This window comes from Chroicocephalus ridibundus, chromosome 7 (assembly GCF_963924245.1).
Source record: "Chroicocephalus ridibundus chromosome 7, bChrRid1.1, whole genome shotgun sequence".
In the NCBI taxonomy this organism is placed as follows: domain Eukaryota; kingdom Metazoa; phylum Chordata; class Aves; order Charadriiformes; family Laridae; genus Chroicocephalus; species Chroicocephalus ridibundus.
In genome coordinates this window covers 8,088,572-8,108,208 of record NC_086290.1, presented here as the reverse complement: position 1 = coordinate 8,108,208, position 19,637 = coordinate 8,088,572, and the positions used below count along the sequence as shown (strand labels likewise).

The following is a 19,637-nucleotide window of genomic DNA, read 5'->3' as shown; positions in this document are numbered from 1 at the left end:
CGTTAAAGTATAACTTAATTATGTAAGAACAAAGAAACCCAAAATAAGCTTCAGGGTTGCTATGTGAATGTCTGATATATCCTTGAATTTGCTGATCGTAATGTCTTTGTGAAATGTAATACGAACAGAAATGTTTGAAATTGAAATGTACCTTCAGTTTATAAATCATCCACAGTTGCAAATGAAAGCAAAACACATCTTGTTAATTATCATAACTATGTATATATACACACACATGCTTATATATACATATGCATGTGTACCTACAGTAAATTATTTTTTTTTCTTTTAGGTGTATGCTAAGGGTTCTGGATTCCTTTGGAACTGAACCAGAGTTTAACCATGCCCATTATGCCCAGTCTAAAGGCCACAAGACACCATGGGGAAAGTGGAACCTTAATCCACAGCAGTTTTATACAATGTTCCGTAAGTATCCCTGTGTTTATAAATATTTCAGAGCTTTAAAAAGGAACGTTGTCATTGAGAACGATTTTTGTATTATGAAAGACAAATTCATGGTTTAGTAAAACGTAGCTGCTAAGTGGAGAGAATCGTAAGCGTCAGTAAGTGTCTGTAGTCTGTGCAAAAGCTCTGTCATGCTTCGATCCAGCAACTGCAAAATAACAATATCAGCTGAATATAAATAATGGTAGGGAACTTTATTCGCAGGGTACCTGTGGAAAGTTGTGATTGGCTTTTCCTTCAAGTGTCAGTGAGTTTGCTTTTGTTAGTTTTGCACTCTCAAATCCTGCTATGAAGCAATGTGTTTTTGAGGAACTTGCTAGATTGCATTTTTATAAACCGCACTCTTGCATTTCATCATGTTAAACTGAAGTTTAACAATGTTGTATTTCTGCTTTTTTCCCCTCAACAACTGAGCAGCGCAATTCCTTCGCTAATTTTTGCACTCAAGATTAATAACTGAAACTCCACAAAAATAATTTTTTGTCTCTACTTCTTTGTGGATTTCTCAGATTTTTCAGCTAGGTGGTTTTCATGTTGTGAGCATCCATCCTGAGGTGAACTGATTCACGTTTATTTGCCAGCACTGTACAAAGCTATTGAAAAACAAGTAGTAGTTTTCAGCATTGATGTAGATCTTTGAAGGACCGTTAAATATCTTTAAAAAAAAAAAAAAAAAAAAACCCCACAACAAAAAAACACTAAAAAAGAAACAGAACACAAAAAAAATATAAAGTGTATATAAATTAGGTCAGATTAAATGATTACTGTGACCTGCCCTAGCAGGTTTTTGACTTGACTAAAGTCGTTGACTTTATGGCACTAGGTTCTAGCATCAAAGGATCTTTCTGTTCCATGTTGTAGTGGTAGTTCAATAGTAGTTGTTATCTCTGAAAGGTGCAGAAAGCTTTCAGAGCTGGCTGGCTTGAGGCTAAGTGAGACTTAGGGAAGAAGAAGCTGCATGCTGTTGTGTGCAGCAACTTCTCAGCCCAAGTCTGTAAAGAAAAACTTGGTAGTGACCAGCCTGACCTCCAAATTTTGATGGTGGTCCCTGTCTTGAGACCAAGGCCAGAACATACACAGTTCTCTCTCACCAGCCTTCATAGTCAAATCTTTCAAACTTTTCTGCATTTCGTAGCAGAATTATACATGCGGCTGTCTGCTTGACATGCTTTTGATTTCTGTTGCCCCGTAAAATTCTTGAGAGGGGCCTATTTTGTCTGTCAACATTTGCTGTGCAAGTTTTTCCAGACAAATATAAGTGAAGGTTGTTCAAAAGATAAAAGACGGCATTCACAGTTGTTTCGAAGCAAGTAACAAAACGTGCGGTGGGGAAATGTGACTTGGAAGTGGTTGCAGAGTTTGTGTCTGGACATTAGTAAGCAGAGCTTGTTCTGTACCCACATGATTTGCTAATATTTATTGGTTTATGTCCTAAATGGAAAAGGAGCTGAAAGCTCAATTCCGCTGTATTTAAGTAGTCCAGCTGTTGGGAAATTTGTGTGTTAAGGTCCTGTTCAAGATAGGACCAAGGGTGATGATGCATTTGGAAAATAGTTGCTTGAATACTTGTGGTACAGCTGCGTGCTGTGTGTGCGCTCCTCAATCCCACCCCATGAAATGCAGAAGAAAGTAAATCTTCTCTATAGAGAAGGCCTCTGTCGTGGCAGGATAGAGTACTGTTACAGTCTCTTGTTCAGAGCAAATCACTTCATAATGAATTTTCAGAATGGTATGACTATCTTGGAATTTCAATAAATAACCGTTTCCAATTTTTCCTACTGGAAATGACTGCGGGTATTTCTATGCAGGAAAAGTGGTAAATAGATTGCAAGGAAACTCATTCTGAAGCACGAGTGATTCCAGAGCTAGAGATTATTCAAGGATTTTGCTTCTTTTTGCACTAGGTGTAGAAGAGTCAGCGTGTTTTGTGACATTTAAAGTTAATTTTTGTTTTTTCTTCTCTGCTGCAGAGATAGCACCATCTTTATAGGCTTGTGATTAAAAGTGCATGTTATGCATCAGTAAAGATTTTATGACAGACTGGAACACTGGACGGCTTCCCAAGATCCCCAGACTCTATTATGTTTTGAGAACTCTGATTATAAGGGCAGAAAATTATTGCTGAGCAACAAGCAGGCCATATTCAAACCTGTGGCATATTACCAAATCTTGACTTCTGTGAGCCTTCCAGAACCATGAGGGCTTTTTTCCCCCCTTAAAGGTTTTTTTTATTTAAAGTCTTTTATGCAAAATAAAAGCACTGGTACTTTTAAAACTGCATGATCTTGCATAAAAATCCATCTGACTGCTTCCCGTCAGTGATGTTTGAGGCACTGAATTCCACCAGTTCTAAGTGCTAACTTTAACAAAGGTTTATTTTTCTTTTGAGTGTGTACTGCCTTGCCTCTGCTTTGAATGCAATCTCTCATCCAAAAATATGAAAAGATGGAAAAAACGCCCCTTTTCAGGCATATTTGCAATGTGCCATTTGCTATGCTAAATTCTAAAAAGTCCTTGGGTCTAAGTGAGTGCCGAGCTGTTGCTGAGGCATTTTTTTGTGAAAAAGAGTAATTGTCATTTGAAAGACTAAATGTAATGGCAGGGAGAAGTGTCCACTGTGTATGGTTTCTCTGTTCTCCTGCATTATCCAGTTGGCTGATTTTCAGGAATCAAAAAGCAAAACCTCATAATTGCAATAGAATTTTATTATTTTTTTTTATAACTCTGACTTTAGGTTTAGCATTGCATGTATCGTAAGTGCCTGGGGCATTGTCCTTGGGGTTTTGTTTGTTTGGGGGTTCATTAACTTTGCAAAGTGTGCTTAGTAAGAAGTTGTCAGTTTGTGTGCCAGAATTTAAAAGGGAGGATTATAGAGGAGTTTCTAGTGTTTATTGCCGCCTATTTCTACGTAGACTTGTGAGGTTATGACACATTTTAGAGAGGCGCAAAAATCTGACATGTTGGAGTAATTTTTATATAGTAGGGGTGGATTTTTATCTGAAGCCTTGAATATTGGAGTCCATCCCTGGAATTATACAGCCTGTCTATAAAAAGAGAAAAAAAAAACCATAAACGAACAAAACAATTAAAAAAATGTTGTTTTAATGAGCCTATAGGTCTGTGTCTTTATAGGAGCAGAACAGTGGCTAGTATTACTGGATGTCACTGCTGGAAAAAGGCCAACAGAGGCTGAAAGTAAGACAGAAAACTACGACTAAATTGCATATCCTTCGCATGCACTTTTTTTGTCTGGGTGCTGGATTAACAACAATTTTGCCACCTTCAGTTGTCACCTTCCAGTGTTTTCAGATAGATATATCTGAGTGAATTGGCGGTGAAATTTGTATTCGGATCTGCGTAGTGTGATTTTGTAGGGTAGTAATTAGCATGGATAGATAATACGCAGTGAGTTGGGTGGCTGGTTGGTTGCCCTTCCAATACAGGAGGTGAACCCAAGAAATTTACTAAAATTAATTATGACATTGAGCAAGATACAGCTTTGTTCACAAGCAGAAATCCAGGGTTTTTTCAAATTCTTGGCATTGCGTCTCTGAGATTGTCAAGCTGGATTCTCTTATCTCTAGTTCTTTTATCTCTAATAATAAAATAAAGCTTAGCACACAAAAAATCATTATCATTGGCCTTGGTCCAGCTACAGAATTTTTATTGTCAGAAACAAGCCAGAAAAGAGCTGCTTACTTCAGCAGACATATGCAGCAGGACTTAAAATCAGTAAGAACTATTCTCGATAATAAACAAGCAAATCTATCTCTCATCAGTCTGAATGTGAAGGAAAAGTGATCTGTTGACTAATTTGCTCCTTATACCTACTTTTCTGACAACATTCATGCTTTTGTACCATTAACTGATACATTAAAAGGTTTTGAATATGCTCCATGTCTTACAGCTCACACTCCGGATAACAGCTTCCTTGGATTTGTGGTAGAGCAGCATCTGAATTCCAGTGACATTAAACACATTAACGACATCAAAAGGCAGAATCAATCTCTCGTTTATGGCAAAGTAGATAATTTCTGGAAGGTGAGTTTTCTATGCTAGTGTACTTGAGCAAATTTATTTTGATCAATATAATAAAGCAATCTAAATTTAAAAGTATCCCTTCTTTCTAAATCTATTAAGTTCTTTTTTCTGAAAATAAGCATATTTAAATAATTAAATTGAACATTTTGAAATCTTTCTGATGAGGAAACTTCTGTCTAGATTAAATGTGGATCCTTTGCTATTTATGTACACCTTTGATAGAATAAACAATGTTTATAGTCTTGGTATCACAACAATTTTGGAAAATGCAGAAGCCGTTAAAAGTAATGGGAAATTGAAGGTGTCAGAGGCTTTGTGAACTTTAATCAGTCATAAGCAAATTATTTCTTTTCTTATATCTACTTACATCTTATATCTCCTTACATCTTTTCTTATATCTACAACCAAAAATATGCTGCATTTTGAACTGGAAATTGTGTTTCACTAAAGACCCTAGAAGCGAGTTGGATGGTTGGTGGTTACTCTTCCAATATAGGAAGTGAACCCTAGAAGTGTTCAGTCTCATTTTATCTCCCTGTAATAATATCAGAGTTTTGTTTCTTAAATATTGCAATTACTGCATTGTCTCCCATCTGCAGATGAGAGCTGCAGAATAACAACACCAAGATTTGGTCATAATTTCATCAATTTAAAATATATTGTGGTGTTAAGCTCATAGTGGTCTCTGCTTTTTGTCCGCATTCTGGAGCTCCTTCTTCCAGGCTGCCACACCTGGGAGCGTCTCTCTCATGCAGTTTTCAAAGAAAAGCAATTACTTACTAATAACTGGATTTCTCCCAAGTTACCTCTAGCTCTGTGTGCCCATATACTCTGTATGCCTCCCCTCTTGCCTAGGAAGACCTTATTTTAAGCCTCTTGTCAACTGAAAAAGGAACTGATCGGTACATGCTGTGCCACATTTAGGACCAAACGATATGAGAGTGAGAGCACCCACCTCTCACATTTTCCATCCTTTTCAGTGGCATGAGAATATCAGCCTTGCACAGTTTTCTGAACCACAGAAGCAACATTTAGTCTGAGAACTCTGATTATACAGAATAAATTCTTGAAAAGTGAGGGCTACAAGTAACCGATCCATCTGTGAGACAAAACAAAACAAAACCTTAAGAGAAATGAGAGTGTTGCCAGCAGTAGCAAAAAGGAAGAGTTGCATCCTTCTTGGCTACTGTGCTGAGAAAAATATATATATTAGCTGTGCGTGTTCGATTGTGATCCCTCAGGTTCATGTTTGGGCCTGTTGCACTAAGCCATGTAATCTGTGTCTTAAAAGGGAATTTTGCTTTAAATTGTAGTAAATACTGTGACAGTTATTCTGTTTGGCTTGCGGAGTAGAACAACTTAGTATGCCCCCGTCTGCCGTCTCTTTTTCTACCTGCAGATGCTGGAGCAGAGCTGGGATCCTTTCATTTGAGTCTCTTCTAGCTGAGGCTTTTGTACTTTTAGTTCCCGGTCTCATTATCAGTCTCTCAGGAACAGTTGCACGTAATAATAATCTATACTTCCTGACCTGATTTGTAGTGTATATCAGCAGAACAACCTGTTGTGTGCTGTTGGATTTAAGGAACAAGATAGTTGCTTAGTCACCAGGGTTTTTTTTCACTGACATATATATCTCTCTCAGTTTATTAAGTCTGCGTGAATTCAGAAATATGTATTAATAGCTTATATGCCCAGAGGGGAGATTTGTGATTGCCTAGTCTGAGATTCTGTATGACACATAGGATATTCATGGGCTGATTAAGACAAAAACATGATTTTTTGGAAAAGAACATCCAATCTTGATTTTTAAATAGCACACAATGGAAATCACGCTATTTTCTCTGGTAAAATCCTTGAGTAATTGCCTTCTCCCTTAAGACTTGCATTACTTCTGGTACAGATTTCCAAATGGCAATTTCCAGTCCTAGTGGCAGTTATAGACTTTGTCTACTGGACTGATGATGTTTCTGTTCTGTTTCCCTGTAGGAATATATAGGTTGAGGTGAAAGTAACCCATAGTCATCTCCTGAAAAGCCTGTATGTGCTGAACCACTGGGAGCTTTGTGCTTTCTAATCCTTAAGTGTTCTCATGTGTCTGTTTTCTCTGAACCTTTTCAAGATTATTCACATTCCTCTTGAAATGTGAATGTTAGCAAAGGTCACATGGGCTGTACCAGCACCAAATCAAAAAGAAATACCACATGCATTGTTAGGCATGTCCCCTTTTCACCATTAGGAACTCGTGTTTAGATGACTTCTCAGCTAAGACCCTTGTATTATTTTTTAGAGCTGCCGCTTTTCAAGTTGCTGCTCCATTTCTATAAGTATTGCCTGTCTTGTTTCTTCGAAGATGTATGACTTAATACCTGGCCATATTAAAATGCTTAGTGTATGCTTGTAACATCAAGCACATTAAAACTGTAACTTGCAGACTGTAACTGCCGTCATGCCCATATGCACTGGTACATAAATGCAATCACTGCAGATAGGCTTTGAATCGGTGACAGCGTGGGATGTCTTATCTGGAGTGATAAAATCCAATTCTTCTGATCAACAGAAAGCCTGAACTAATCTTGTGTCTGTGTAATTTGCTTATTTCATGTTTCCTTCATTTTCCCTGTTCAGTGCTCTTTTCATCTGCCACCGTGGCTGGTACGGAATCAGACTAATCTATTTATTCTGCTCCTTTTCTTTATATTGAACATGGCCAATTAACAAAAAGTGTAATCTCCACAGAATACACATGTCACCACTGGGTCTAATCAGTCGTTAGAGGAGCACAGTGTGGAGGGGAGAGCGTTCCAGTCCCTGGACTGAGGTGCTTTTGGGGAATACCAGTTGCAAATAAATGGTATAATTTTAAACCAAGCAGGCTGAACTGGAACTGAGGTATGCGCAGGATCTTTTTTCCCTGGGGGTGGGACTAGAATAGTTAACAAACAGTTATCTAACTGCCATCATAGTTTTATATAGCCATGGACAGACAATGTTCTGTCTTCCCACATCATTCAGTGAGGCTAAACTGTGGTATGAACATAACAAGTAACCGGGGCGGGGGGGGGGGGAGCAGGGGGGGAGGGAAATAAAGTGAGGACTTCTGTCAGCTCTGCTGGATACATAAAAAACGGTCAGCCCATGGCCTGAGACCAGCGTCATTCGTCCCGTGTTAACAGCGGGCAGCTCTGGGTACGTCTTGCTGGAGGGAAGGAAGGATTTAAGCGGCACAGACTGGAAGATACATCTTACTTACTTCCCTCTGATAAGTAAATCAGTCTTTAATGGGTTGAGGATTGCAAATGGGAGACTCTAGAGAACTTTGCCACATTTCTAAAGGTTATCCTTAGAGGTAACCTATCAAGGGCAATGTTTGCCAAGTTTTGGATGTGTTTGTTGCCATCAAAAGTTTGTGTTTTTGTCTGGGATTTCTGGCAGTACTAAGGAGTAAAGAGAGTCCTATCTCTGCCTAAGTTAAAAAGAAGGAATGAATAAGATGTGACTGAAACCCATAATGCTCCCCATTATCAAAATTGATTTAATTGCAGAACATTTCAATTAAAAGGGAATGTGTGAAGCCTTTCATGTCATCTTAGCTCCTGTTTTGGTCTAAGGCTTTTCTTTGTTCTTCCTTCAACTTCCTGTCACACTATTCCAATACTTCTACCCTTAATCCTAGAAAGATAAAAGACTCAAGATTCATTTTACATTATCTGCTATTTCTTTTTTATGGGGTGCTGGGAGAGAAGTCGGAATTATGCTTGTGTCAGAAAACAGCCATTAATGCATAACATACAATTGTATGATGATTGCTTTAGTAGATTTTATTACAGTCTATTGGAATTGCCTGAAAAATATTTATATATTTAAAGGCAAATAATATGTGTTACTAATGCCACACAATGAGATGGGCATTATTCTTAAATGTATACTGTCTGCATAACGAGTTTTAAAGAATCAGAGATGGGAAGTGGTTACATTTAGCTTGTTCTTAATGGGAAAGTACATAACCAAAGCTGTTCTTGCTAATGTCTCCCCTTCACAGCTCCATGTGACATATGTAATTTCCCCATTGTGTGCCCTCTTGCATGAAGGTGGAGGAAGAAAATGAGAAGTCAGAGAGGAAAAATTGTACTTCTAGGAACAGTTCTGTTACATGCAGAGATCAATGTCTTGCTGCTGGCAGCACTGCCTTTTCCCTTCCTTCTGATTGGTTTTTCTGCTTCATATTTGGAACATTTCATTCCATTTTTTTTAAACTAAAAGAAACATAAGAAAAGGGAGCAAAGATCCTTCTCACCTTTTCTCTCCCATGTGGTCAGTGCACTCTCAAACTTTTCTTGTGGTGGTTTTATTTTGTCTTCCTCCAAATTTGCAGCAGCACTGTGGGCTTATCTACCGATCAAAACTTACCCTAGTTGCTGTCACCAGGAACACTGTCCTGCTTTATGCCACATAACAAATTGAAATGAGACAAATTCTTTAGTTCAGCAACATTTCTGAAATTCACCATTTGCTTCTTAAAGCTGTATGGATCAAAAAACCAAGTAAATCAAAGGAACTGAGCAGCTATAGGTGCAGTAAATAAGTATACATGTACGTACACTTTTGAAGGCTTATTCTGTAACAGGGATTACAAAAATTAGAATTTTGTTTATTATGAAGAAATTTTAAAAAAATGTTTTCCATTAATGTTTACCTTTCAGAGAGGTCAGTGATCAGCTTTTCTTTTTGCAGAACTCTCCAACTGCAAAATGGAGTACCAGTTTATGCAATCCGGTACCAATTAATGCAATCACCTACTAGTATTTGAGTATCACAAAACAAACGTGACCTTTTCTTCCTGTGGTCTCGCTTCCTATTTTCATCTGTACCTCTGCATTTTTCAGCTTCAGCACTTACAGTGCACAAATGGGTCTCATTGTTAGTTCTGGAAATTTCCATGCAAAGGACAGGAAATGCCTGGTTAGGGGTTAATGCACATTAAATGACAGTAAAATTATCAAACCTTTCAAAAACCTCAGTCTAAAAAAAAAAGGTGGGGGGGAGGGAGAAAACTTCATGGATGAAGAACTGCAAGAAATGATGAATTAAATAGATAAAGATGAGGCTGGGGAACTGAATAAGCAGGATTCCTGGCAGATCTTGAAGAACGAGTCTTTACTGAGATTTTTTACTCATTCTTTGTGCAAAGATTATATATGTGCAAATAAACTTCATAGATACGTATGTATATATATGTGCACACTGGTGTGTATTTATGGAGATGTGTGTGGTAGGTGCCTAGCAAAGGGGCTGTAAATGGACACTCAAGGGAGAGCAAAGGCATGGCAAGGTTACGGACTACTTCCTTTGCATATTCTCTCTCTTTCCAGCTTTTTTCAGCTCAGGGAATTTTCTGAATCTGTTTGTCTATTGACAAACTAAGTGTCTGTTGACAAACTTTTGAGATCTCAGTAAGAGCTGTTTTCAGAGTTCTTGTCTGATCATGAACCTTTGCAAACTTAATTGCATCCACAGTGTTCTCTGTCATGGGGTCCCTCAAATCTCTGACCTGTTGCAGGAGGAGCCGTTAACTTTGGGGTTTTCCTAAACCTGCCTCCTACCAGCTTTGTTTGGCTTCCTTTGTGTCAGGACATTATGATTAGTCAGTCTCTATCCATATTCTTTATGCCAATTATGGTTTTGTAAACCTGTCTCATATTCTGCCAAGTTGTCTTTTCCAAGCTGAAGAATCGTTAATGAATTCATTATAGATTTCTGTATGTAACGATGGAAACCATTCTGTAGCTTGGATCCTTCTTACCTGTCTCAGAACCACATCCAGCGTTTTTTGCTTCTTTTTGCGGAAAGGCACGAGAACCACAACAGTGTTTGAGGAGGGAGAGAACTGTGTTGTTATAGAACAGTTCAATGATATTCTCTTTATTTCTCTATTCCTTTCCAGTAATTCTTATCACTGATACTGAACATTATACTATGGGGGTTTTTTCATGGATCATAATCGTATTTTATCATAATGCAAAGTCTTCAGTCTTGAGTGACACTGGTTAGCTCAGTTCCATTATTCATATGTAAAGCTAGGACTGGTTTTCAACACATGCATCACTTTGTTTATTTATATTGAATTTATCATTCATTCTGTTTTCTAGTCACTTTTTCCCATAGATTACTGAGAGGGCTTTTTCAAAAGCTTTGCAACTCCAAGTCTTCACTGTTGTGATGTTTTTCTCTGACATTTTGAAGTTAGTTTCAGTTTTGCTACTCTGAACGGTACACGTTGACTGCACACTTCGGCACGTCTCTTTCGCATGATGACTATTCAGTCACAAAGGTGATTCCCTTCTATCCCAGAGAGACTTAATTCCTTTAAGAACTTTTAAAAAGCTTCCACATACTCATTGGCTTCTTCAGAGAACACTACCAATGTGGTGAGAGAGGATTTCCTTCTACTGAAAGAATTGACTATTGTAATTTTGTTGGTTTTGTATAGTTTTATAGTTAAAACATTATTTAAGTTTCAGATAATTTGTTCAGTGTAGAATTCACACTTGCTAGTCCTGAATCACAGGATAATCTCCAGATCCATTTATAAATTCAGTACTCTGCATTAAGTACTTCGTGGTTAGCAGTTTGAAAGGCTCGTATTTGAGCTCCAAGAGACATCATCTACTCTTTGTAATTTACCACTGTATCTCTTTAACTCTCTTAACATTATTGTACATTGAATTCTCCAGCATTTGTTCTCTCTCCTAGTTCCCTGGTAGACTGGATTTTCATTATTCGAGGATGTCTTGAAAAGTTTTTGACACTGTGACGGCTGTCAAAAAGAGAGGTTTTTTCCAATCTTATATTTGTGTCAGAATCTCAATTGTCATACTTTGTGTATACATTGGATTTTGGCTTACCGTGGACTCGACACTTTGGCAAATGAGCACCCAGATGTTAGGACTTCTAGACTTAACAGTATGCATTTAGGATACACACAAAGTTCTCTCCCAGGACTTACTTTTCTGAGTTACATTTGTCAAGCTTTATAATACCATTTTCTGACTTTTCCAACATAAGAAGGTGAGACAGGGTATACGGGCTGGTTTACATACATTTTGCAGTTTGAACTTTCAACCTCATAAACCAGTTTGGGACTCTGAATCACTCTCTTCTATAATGGAACCGGCCTGTAGTTCTGCCTGTGTGGGGCTTAGTTTTGTTCAGTGCTGAGCTTCTGATGTTCTGTGAGGGTACCTGAATGGTCTAAAATTGCAAAAATCTCTGACAACCTCAGACTGACAAACTGATGGGAAAGTGGGAAAGCGGAGTTCTTGATTCCCACCATCTACCACATCAAGAAAACTAAAAGCAGGATTTAGTTCTTAGTGCATCGTGTTTCTACCATGTATTTTTTGTAGCTTTTACACTTCTTAAATTTTTCAGCCACCAAACTTAAAATTTCAACCCTTCAGCCTGTGTCTTCTTGACAACATTGTCTTAGGGAAAGACTTATCAGACAGTTGCCATTTGATTTCTCTGATGAGAAAGGCTTTATCATGATGCTTTTAAAAGCAGGTGGAAATAATTGATGAACAGTAATAACAGTTCTGCAGTCGATGATCAACAAAAATTACTTTCCTGAATTGCATGTTTATTTTAGCTGCTGAAAAACTGTTTCAGAAAAGGTTTGTATGACTGTTACTCACAGTTTTCTTCCATTTTGATTTTGAGGAGAAATAATTTGACTTTTTTTTTTTTTTAACATGGTTGTATTTCATGCTCGAAGTCTAGATTTGCAGTACAGCCAGCAGACATGGGTGAATAGCACAGTCTGACCCAAACTCTGCAGGGAATGTTGATTTTGCATTACCAGCCAGCAGCCCGTGATCTTTTCTCTTTGAATTCAATTTGGAGAAAGTAAAAAGCTGGAGTTTACTGTCAAATGATTGAAGATAAAAGAATATTTACATCTGCATCCAAGCAGGCAAACGCAGGAAGTGGCTTAACAGTTGAAGGAATGTTGATATTTTGTTTGCAAATCTTATTTCTTGATTTTTCTACTTGTATAGCCTTTCTATTTATAAATGCCATATTTACGCTCCTTCATTTTCTAATTCAGTGTTTTTAATGTTTAGAATTGACTTATGTGCCCTGATTATTTTTTGGTGGAGCAGCTTATTGCAATATATACTTTTATGATCCAAAATAACACTTTTCTACAAGGAAGTGGAAATTCAGGACTACTTAAATGCAAAAGGAGACAAATGTTAGTGAGATTTGTGTAAGGCATAAGGTGCTAACTGTTTTTATAGTGCTTTACAGGTGGTTATGAAAGCAGTAGCTTTTTACTCAAAGTGAATAAGGGAAGAAGGGAGTGATTGTTTTGTGGGTTGTGCCTTGTGAGTTTTTGGTTGGGGTTTTTTTTTGTTTGTTTGTTTCCTTCAGAAAGAAAGACTTTTGGAAAAATTAAAAACAGTTGTTTTATGTACAGGGAATAAAGAGAAGATGCTACTCGGTGTTCCAGTTGTTCTTTAAAAATTTCATTTGATTAAAAGAAAGAGATTCCCATTTGGCGGACGAAACGATTTTGCCCAGCTTCTGTGTGTTGTTTTTTCATGGTTTGTACTCTTGTGGTTTGAAAACTAATTCATAAAATTTTTACATATTGATCCCTTTACTTATACCCATCTATCTATAAAGTTTCCTTTGTGAGGAAAAACATTTCTATAGACTCTGTAACACAGTCTACAGTAGTTACTCTGTCTTGTGGAGATGAAAACCCAGCAACACCATTTAAAAGTCCATTATTTTTCTAAATATTACACATGGAAGAATTGATTCTGTTTGGGATACTAAATGTGTTATCTCTAGTTTTAGACTGAATCAGGAAAGAAGTCAGTCATATGGTTAAGTAATGTTCCCAATGGATAGTTAATTTAATGTTTTGTTGGCGCTTGCAGAGATGCTTAAAACATGCTGATTTTATCACTGCTTTTGCTTTGTCTTCCTAAATTGTATTGATTGGTTACATATTAATTTTAAATATAATTTGTATGTCTGCTCCGTTAATTTGAATTTATTAGTAATATTTATTACATGGTTTTGTAACTTTAAGGGTTTAAGTAAAAACTCTCCCTCTGCCCCTAGAAAATACTACTGTAAATACAGCATGGAAGCCTGTTCTAATCATCCCATCGTCGTAGACACCTTTTTTTTTTTAATCCTGTATTCCCTGTTTTGTAGTCATCAAGTGCTGGTATTTATATAGAGGACAGCAGATGGATATAGTAGGAAGATTCACTTTGTTATTAACAAGATGATTTGCATAATATTTCGGGCTAAATTCAAAGTCCATTGTATGTATCAGAGTGTTTCCAGCAGAATTTAAGCAAGGAACTTCACAGATGCTTCTCAGAATCCTCCTAGGTTTCTACTGGCATCACATATAAACAGGAGACGTGAAAATACTGCATTTCTTTTGGTCTGTTTTACATGCATCTTTGAAAATGAGCTAAGAAAGATAAGGTAGGAGCAAGGCCAGTTCAGATAAAAGATTTATCTAGTCCAAAAATAGCAAAAACCTGATGCATAAGGGAGAATGCAAAATCAGGTGTTTCACAGCCATCAGAGACAACTGGTTCCTCAACTGCTTGGGACAAAAGTTGTGTGTCTCCGATCAATAACAATTCGTGGATTTTTCTTCCATAATTTCTTTTTGAACCTATATAAAATCTTCCATAATCCTACAGCCAATAATGCCGTTTCTCAGGAACCATAAGAAAGAGTGTAAACACTGAATAATTTTAGTGTCAAATATTTTATTTCAGAGCAGCTAAATATTCTGTAGCAGAGGTTTGTGAAATTGCCATTGATACCGTTAAATAAGTGCCATTTTGGATAATGCTGGTTTTGTTCTTTTTAGCTCCTTACTTCTCATATTTTTCTTAAGTTAGAGTGCAACCATGTCATCAATTTGTGTGATATGAGCCAATAAAATCCGAGGCATGTGTGTTAGTGTTCTTATTGTAGACACATCACGTCGGTAGTAGCTGTGCTTCATTGCCTTCTCTTCCCATTCAGGACATCAACTAGAACCTTAGGGATTGTACTAAAAGCCAGGCAGGCAGGATTAAGGTGTGCCTCCAGCGCCAGCCCACTGCTGCATTCTGCAAATAAGACCAGGCCGCTCCTTTTATATTTCTCACATTTGCAAAGAAAAAGTTCTACAATGGATTTTCTTTTAACAAAGTAGATAACGCTTCTCAACAGCTTTTAATTATGCCACTCTACTTTACAAATAATGGAAAGACCATCTCTGTCAGAGTGATTCAAATTTGAAGTAAAAGGAAAAATAAAAAACAGAGCAAGCTTTTTGTTTTGTTTTTTTTTTAATAATTTGTGTTAATTAACAATAACAGCAACCACATCAAACAAGAAAGCACATTTGTCTGAATTTTTTGGCTGTTTTATATAATACTTAGCCTGGCACATTGTCTGATTGGTCCAAACTTGGCATCACTACTGGAACAGGGGGATTTAATAATGGGGCCGACAATCTACTTCTTCACAAGCAGTATCGCCAGTAGAGCAAGCTAAAGCTAGAAGCCGGTTGTTATGTGACACTAAATACCCTGTGTATTCGAATGCATACCAACAACTAATTTAGCAAGGAAATTTTAAGAAGTGATAGTGTTTGTTCACCTGGGCTTGATGCCTTACTGCTCCTCCAAGATGAGAAAAGACAGGGTTTTCACAGGTCTGCTTGCCCTTTGAATGAACTTCAGTAAAATTGTTGGCCAGCTTTCACACAGGGCTGGGAATTTACATGACAAAAATAGTGAGTGAAAGTAGAATTCTTAAAAACTCCCTCACTGCCAAGAAGTACAGAAACTTGTTGCCTGATTTTAGAGCTATTACTAAGACTATGTGCAAATATTGAGGGAAAGTCTCTCTGATCTGTGCTGCATCCTGGCTGTGAATACAGTCTACAGCTAATTGCTTTTGGAATGCTAGTAGTCTTTAAAACTCAAAAAACATATGGCATTGAAAATTAAAGTAACTCTTGTTTGCAAACTAGGGTGGTATACTATTTTTATTTTTTTTAATGCAGCACTAAAGCCATTACTCTTCTTTAGGTCTTTTCCAAAATGCCTTTAAATCTTTAGGTAAGTGGAATATTTGTAGGTACCTCATGGGACTCAGATACTAGGTATTTAGATAAAGGTGCGTGTTCAGTTATTCAGTTGGCAAAAGTGCATCTTACTAAGGTGAGATTCGCCCATTTCTTTACAAAAAAGAAAACAATTACTAAGTATTTTGCATCTCTGACAAAAACAGAGTGAAAATTTGCTATTTCAAAATGAGTTTTTTAGTATTTTTAGGCCAAGTATTGCTGAGATTACAGCTCTCTGATGGTTACCTGTTTTTTGTCCATTTAGAAATTAATAGGACCTTCGTATAGATTTATTTATACCTATGCTATGAATAAAAAAGCTGCAGTTTTCTTCCAACCTAGTAGAAAACAAAACTAATAATGTAATAAAAGATCAACTATTATAGAAATCATATAGAAATGGGTGAACTTTGTGTCTTTCTGGCTTTTGTGGTACAGGAGATAAAAACCAGCTCTGATGGAACACTACTGCTTGAAATGTGTAAAGACTGAAAATGTTTTATTGTTGCTCTTACAGGATAAGAAGGCCTATCTGGACATCATCCACACCTATATGGAAGTCCATGGAACTGTTCACGGGACAAGCACTATTTACATTCCCGGCTACGTAAAAAACCATGGTATACTCAGTGGGCGGGATTTGCAGTTTCTACTGAGGGAAACCAAAGTAAGTTTGTCAAGAGGGAGCAGTGGCAAAAATAGCACCAGAGGGACAGTATCTGAAGTGCATGCATTTCACCTCCTAATGAAATGAGCTCCTAATTTAAAAGCATTGGAAAAATAAATGACCAAATGTAAAGGAGCTTGAGATGTCTTCTGTGTGCTAAGAATACGTTTTTCATCACGTCCATGTTTTGTGAACTGACAGCTGTTATTAGAAAATTGGGACGACAACCTACAGACGCATTTAACAACCAGCTTGAGAAATGCTTATAAATGCGTTTTTCATTGTCTTAAATGTGATATTCAGCTCAAGGAGATTATCAGATGAGAATGGGCTTTGTTTTAAATCCCTGATGTGAAAGTTAGGTAATATCTGAAAGCTGTACGATAGGTGTGCTTGCACTGCCCTACCAATGACTTTAATGTGGAGTTACCCTACTCTCTTGGGGAGAAAAGCAGAAAGGCGAGCATTTCATTCGCCATTCAGATCCTTCCTCTGCTTCAGCTGTGCAGAGAGAGCGAGCAAAAGAGTCTGCTTTTTATGGTATGCTTTGTTGTGGGCCTATAGGCAAGGTAACTCAAGATAAAGGACAGTACATACATTGAAATAAATAAACTTTTGTCCATAGTTAGAATGCTTTGTGGGAGTTTCTGTGCCATTCCCATAATCTTTGTGGCACTTTACAACATTAAAACACTTTAGTAGATTACATTTAAATAGGATGTTTAACTTCCAGTTGGTGAAAGAATTAGTTTGTGTGTTTAAAATTAGCAAAATGTGTGGAACTGCACCACTTACTCCCCATTGTTGATAGTTTCTTGCTGTGCACTTCTACAGAAGAATCTATTAAAAAAAACAAAAGAAAAAAGCAAGCACTTCCCAGTCTTCCCACACTACTGCAGAGATCTCCTTTTTGAAATATTTGGGAAAATGATGGTAATTTGACATCTCTGTGTGACAGCTGTTGGCAAATTATGCCTTTTTAAAGGCAACCACTGTGTGTATGTACTTGATGCATACAGATACACATAATGTTGCAGATTAAAAAGTCAACATTTACTTTCATCATAGATAATACTCAGATTACACAGCTTTTGCCTGTGTGGAGTATGAAATCACTGTGTTAATCATAGTACTAACGTGGGAAGAATATTGACATTGTTATAACCCCAAGCACAAACAGTGACTTCTTTCTGGAAAAAAAAAAAAAAAAGTTTTATTCACTGGAATAGTAAAATAAGCTAATGGACTTCCTACAGAATTGCTGAAGTCCTTAAAATTTTCAAAGTACAGTTCATAATAGTAGTTATGTTCGAGTAAATCTTCCTCTAATTCTTTATCAGCCATCCATGTATTACACTAAATAGCTTGATTTTCAATACTAAGTAGATATCTTATCTAGATGTTATTAGTTATATTTGCTGTGCTCTAAGATGCAATGTAAAGATAGATTCAATTTAGGACAAATTCAAGTTGATACACACATATTAAGCAACTCAGCATAGTGCAGTAATAGGGGGGGCTGTGACACGGGAAGCAGCCAGGCTAGTTTCACTCAGGTTTTGACTAGCAATTTAAATATCAGATAGAAGATACTGTCTTGTGACTGTGAAATACTCTTGAGATCAGCAAATTGCATATTTTTCAGACTATTTTTGTGAAAAGGGTGGGTCCACACTGTACTGTTTTCAGAATCCTACAAGCATTTTAGACTTTAATGATTTTCTATACTATTGTTGTGCATTGTTTTTTAATGGTGAGGGGTTTTTTTCTTCCTAACGTTAGGGAAAATCCTTGGAGAATTTGCTGCATTTCTTAGGATGTGGCACTGAGAAACACATCAATGTGTTTCAGAATCCTGTATCAGGAAACCAGTGTTTTTATCTCATTATCTTTTTGATACGATCTCTCATAATAAACTATTTTAATATTTTTTTTGTCAAGTCTGCAAACAGTATTTTCATGTGGCTTTTCTGAACTTTTGTTAGCAGATTTGCAAATGACAAAAGCTGTTTTCCTTTTAAGGCAATTATTTATTTATGATGCAGCCAGGCTAACAAAACAAAACTTCCACCTGATGATAAGCAGTTAAGAGTCCATTTGCTTCTCCTAATACTTATTATTGTCAGGCAAATGGGAGTGCAATGTATTGCTGATGTTGCAACAAAAGGAAATGAAATACGGCTTACTGCATCATGAATTTTGGTTATTATTCCTGTCTAATACTTACTTGTTCCAACATATCGAGTTTAACAGAAAAAGTAAAACAGCAGCTCCCGAGATTGAAAGTGGAGACTGAGGTTTACCATCTAGTGTGTGTGGACTTTTGTTGGAGGTGGATTTAGAGGGTTTTTTGTGTTGTGGTTTTTTTTCGCTAGCTGATACTTAGCCTCTCGCAGGTACACCGGCGGTTCTGCCGTAGCACATGGCTGCCTCTCAGTGTCGATCGACAGACAGACTTCCTCTAAGTCGTCTTGTTACCTGCATGTTCACGGTTTCAGATTTTGGTATCTTTTAAGAGACAATGCTTTAACGTAGCTTAGCATAAAACACCACTCACCTGCCTCTGCTGGCCATCTGCTGCGTGTGTGGGTCAGTTGTGTTTATATCAAATGGGTCATGGATTGAATTGCGAAAGTAAGTGCAGGTTTTCCACAAAATCAAGCTGACTTGAATGGGAGCTTTGTGCCCTGAGGAGACTCATGTATGCGTGCACATGCATCCAGTGATGTTCAAGGACACTTTTTAACCATAATCACTTTAATCGCTAGGCAACGTGACCAGAGCCCCATAATGAATTTAGTTATGGGGTTTTGTCACTAGACAATCAGTGTGCTGAAAGTATGTGAATAATGGGAGCCGTAACTCAGGGATGGTAACATCTGTGGGTACAATGCTCGCTTGAGCCACCTAGGCCTGTTATTTACTGTCTCCAAGCAACAAACTTTGTCTTTAAGCTTCCAGAAACTTTCAGATTTTTCTTTTTCTAAACATATGTTTTCATACCCAAGGGCAAGGATTGTCTTTCGTTGCTTGTGATAACAACATTGTGTTAGCAAGTTTTTGTTAGGTCAGCTGAAAAATGATCTAGTTTTCAGAAAGTAATAATAATTTAACAAATTGCACAGTCCAGTGTACTCAGAAGTGTCAGTTTATGTTGCACTGCTTCGTTTTGCCCTTGGATAGCAAAATACCGATGGGTAACGACGGCTCAGTCATGATTCTTGCTCAGAGCTTTGCATTCCCCAAATGTATGAGTTGGTACAGGACACAGTTATTCTCAAAAGCCTGCAGCTGCCAGTTCATTCT

At 37.3% G+C, this 19,637-nt stretch overlaps 1 protein-coding gene across 3 annotated transcripts in view; it reads left to right on the top strand.

Annotated features, from left to right (window-relative positions):
* MGAT5 (alpha-1,6-mannosylglycoprotein 6-beta-N-acetylglucosaminyltransferase) overlaps positions 1-19,637 on the top strand; it is a 135,345-nt gene that overhangs the window by 90,658 nt on the left and 25,050 nt on the right. For all 3 annotated transcript variants that reach the window (XM_063340803.1, XM_063340804.1, XM_063340805.1), the window contains exons 10-12: positions 293-426; positions 4,373-4,506; positions 16,182-16,331. In XM_063340803.1, coding sequence (XP_063196873.1) covers positions 293-426; positions 4,373-4,506; positions 16,182-16,331 — 418 coding nt within the window. The remainder of the gene's footprint in view (positions 1-292; positions 427-4,372; positions 4,507-16,181; positions 16,332-19,637) is intronic.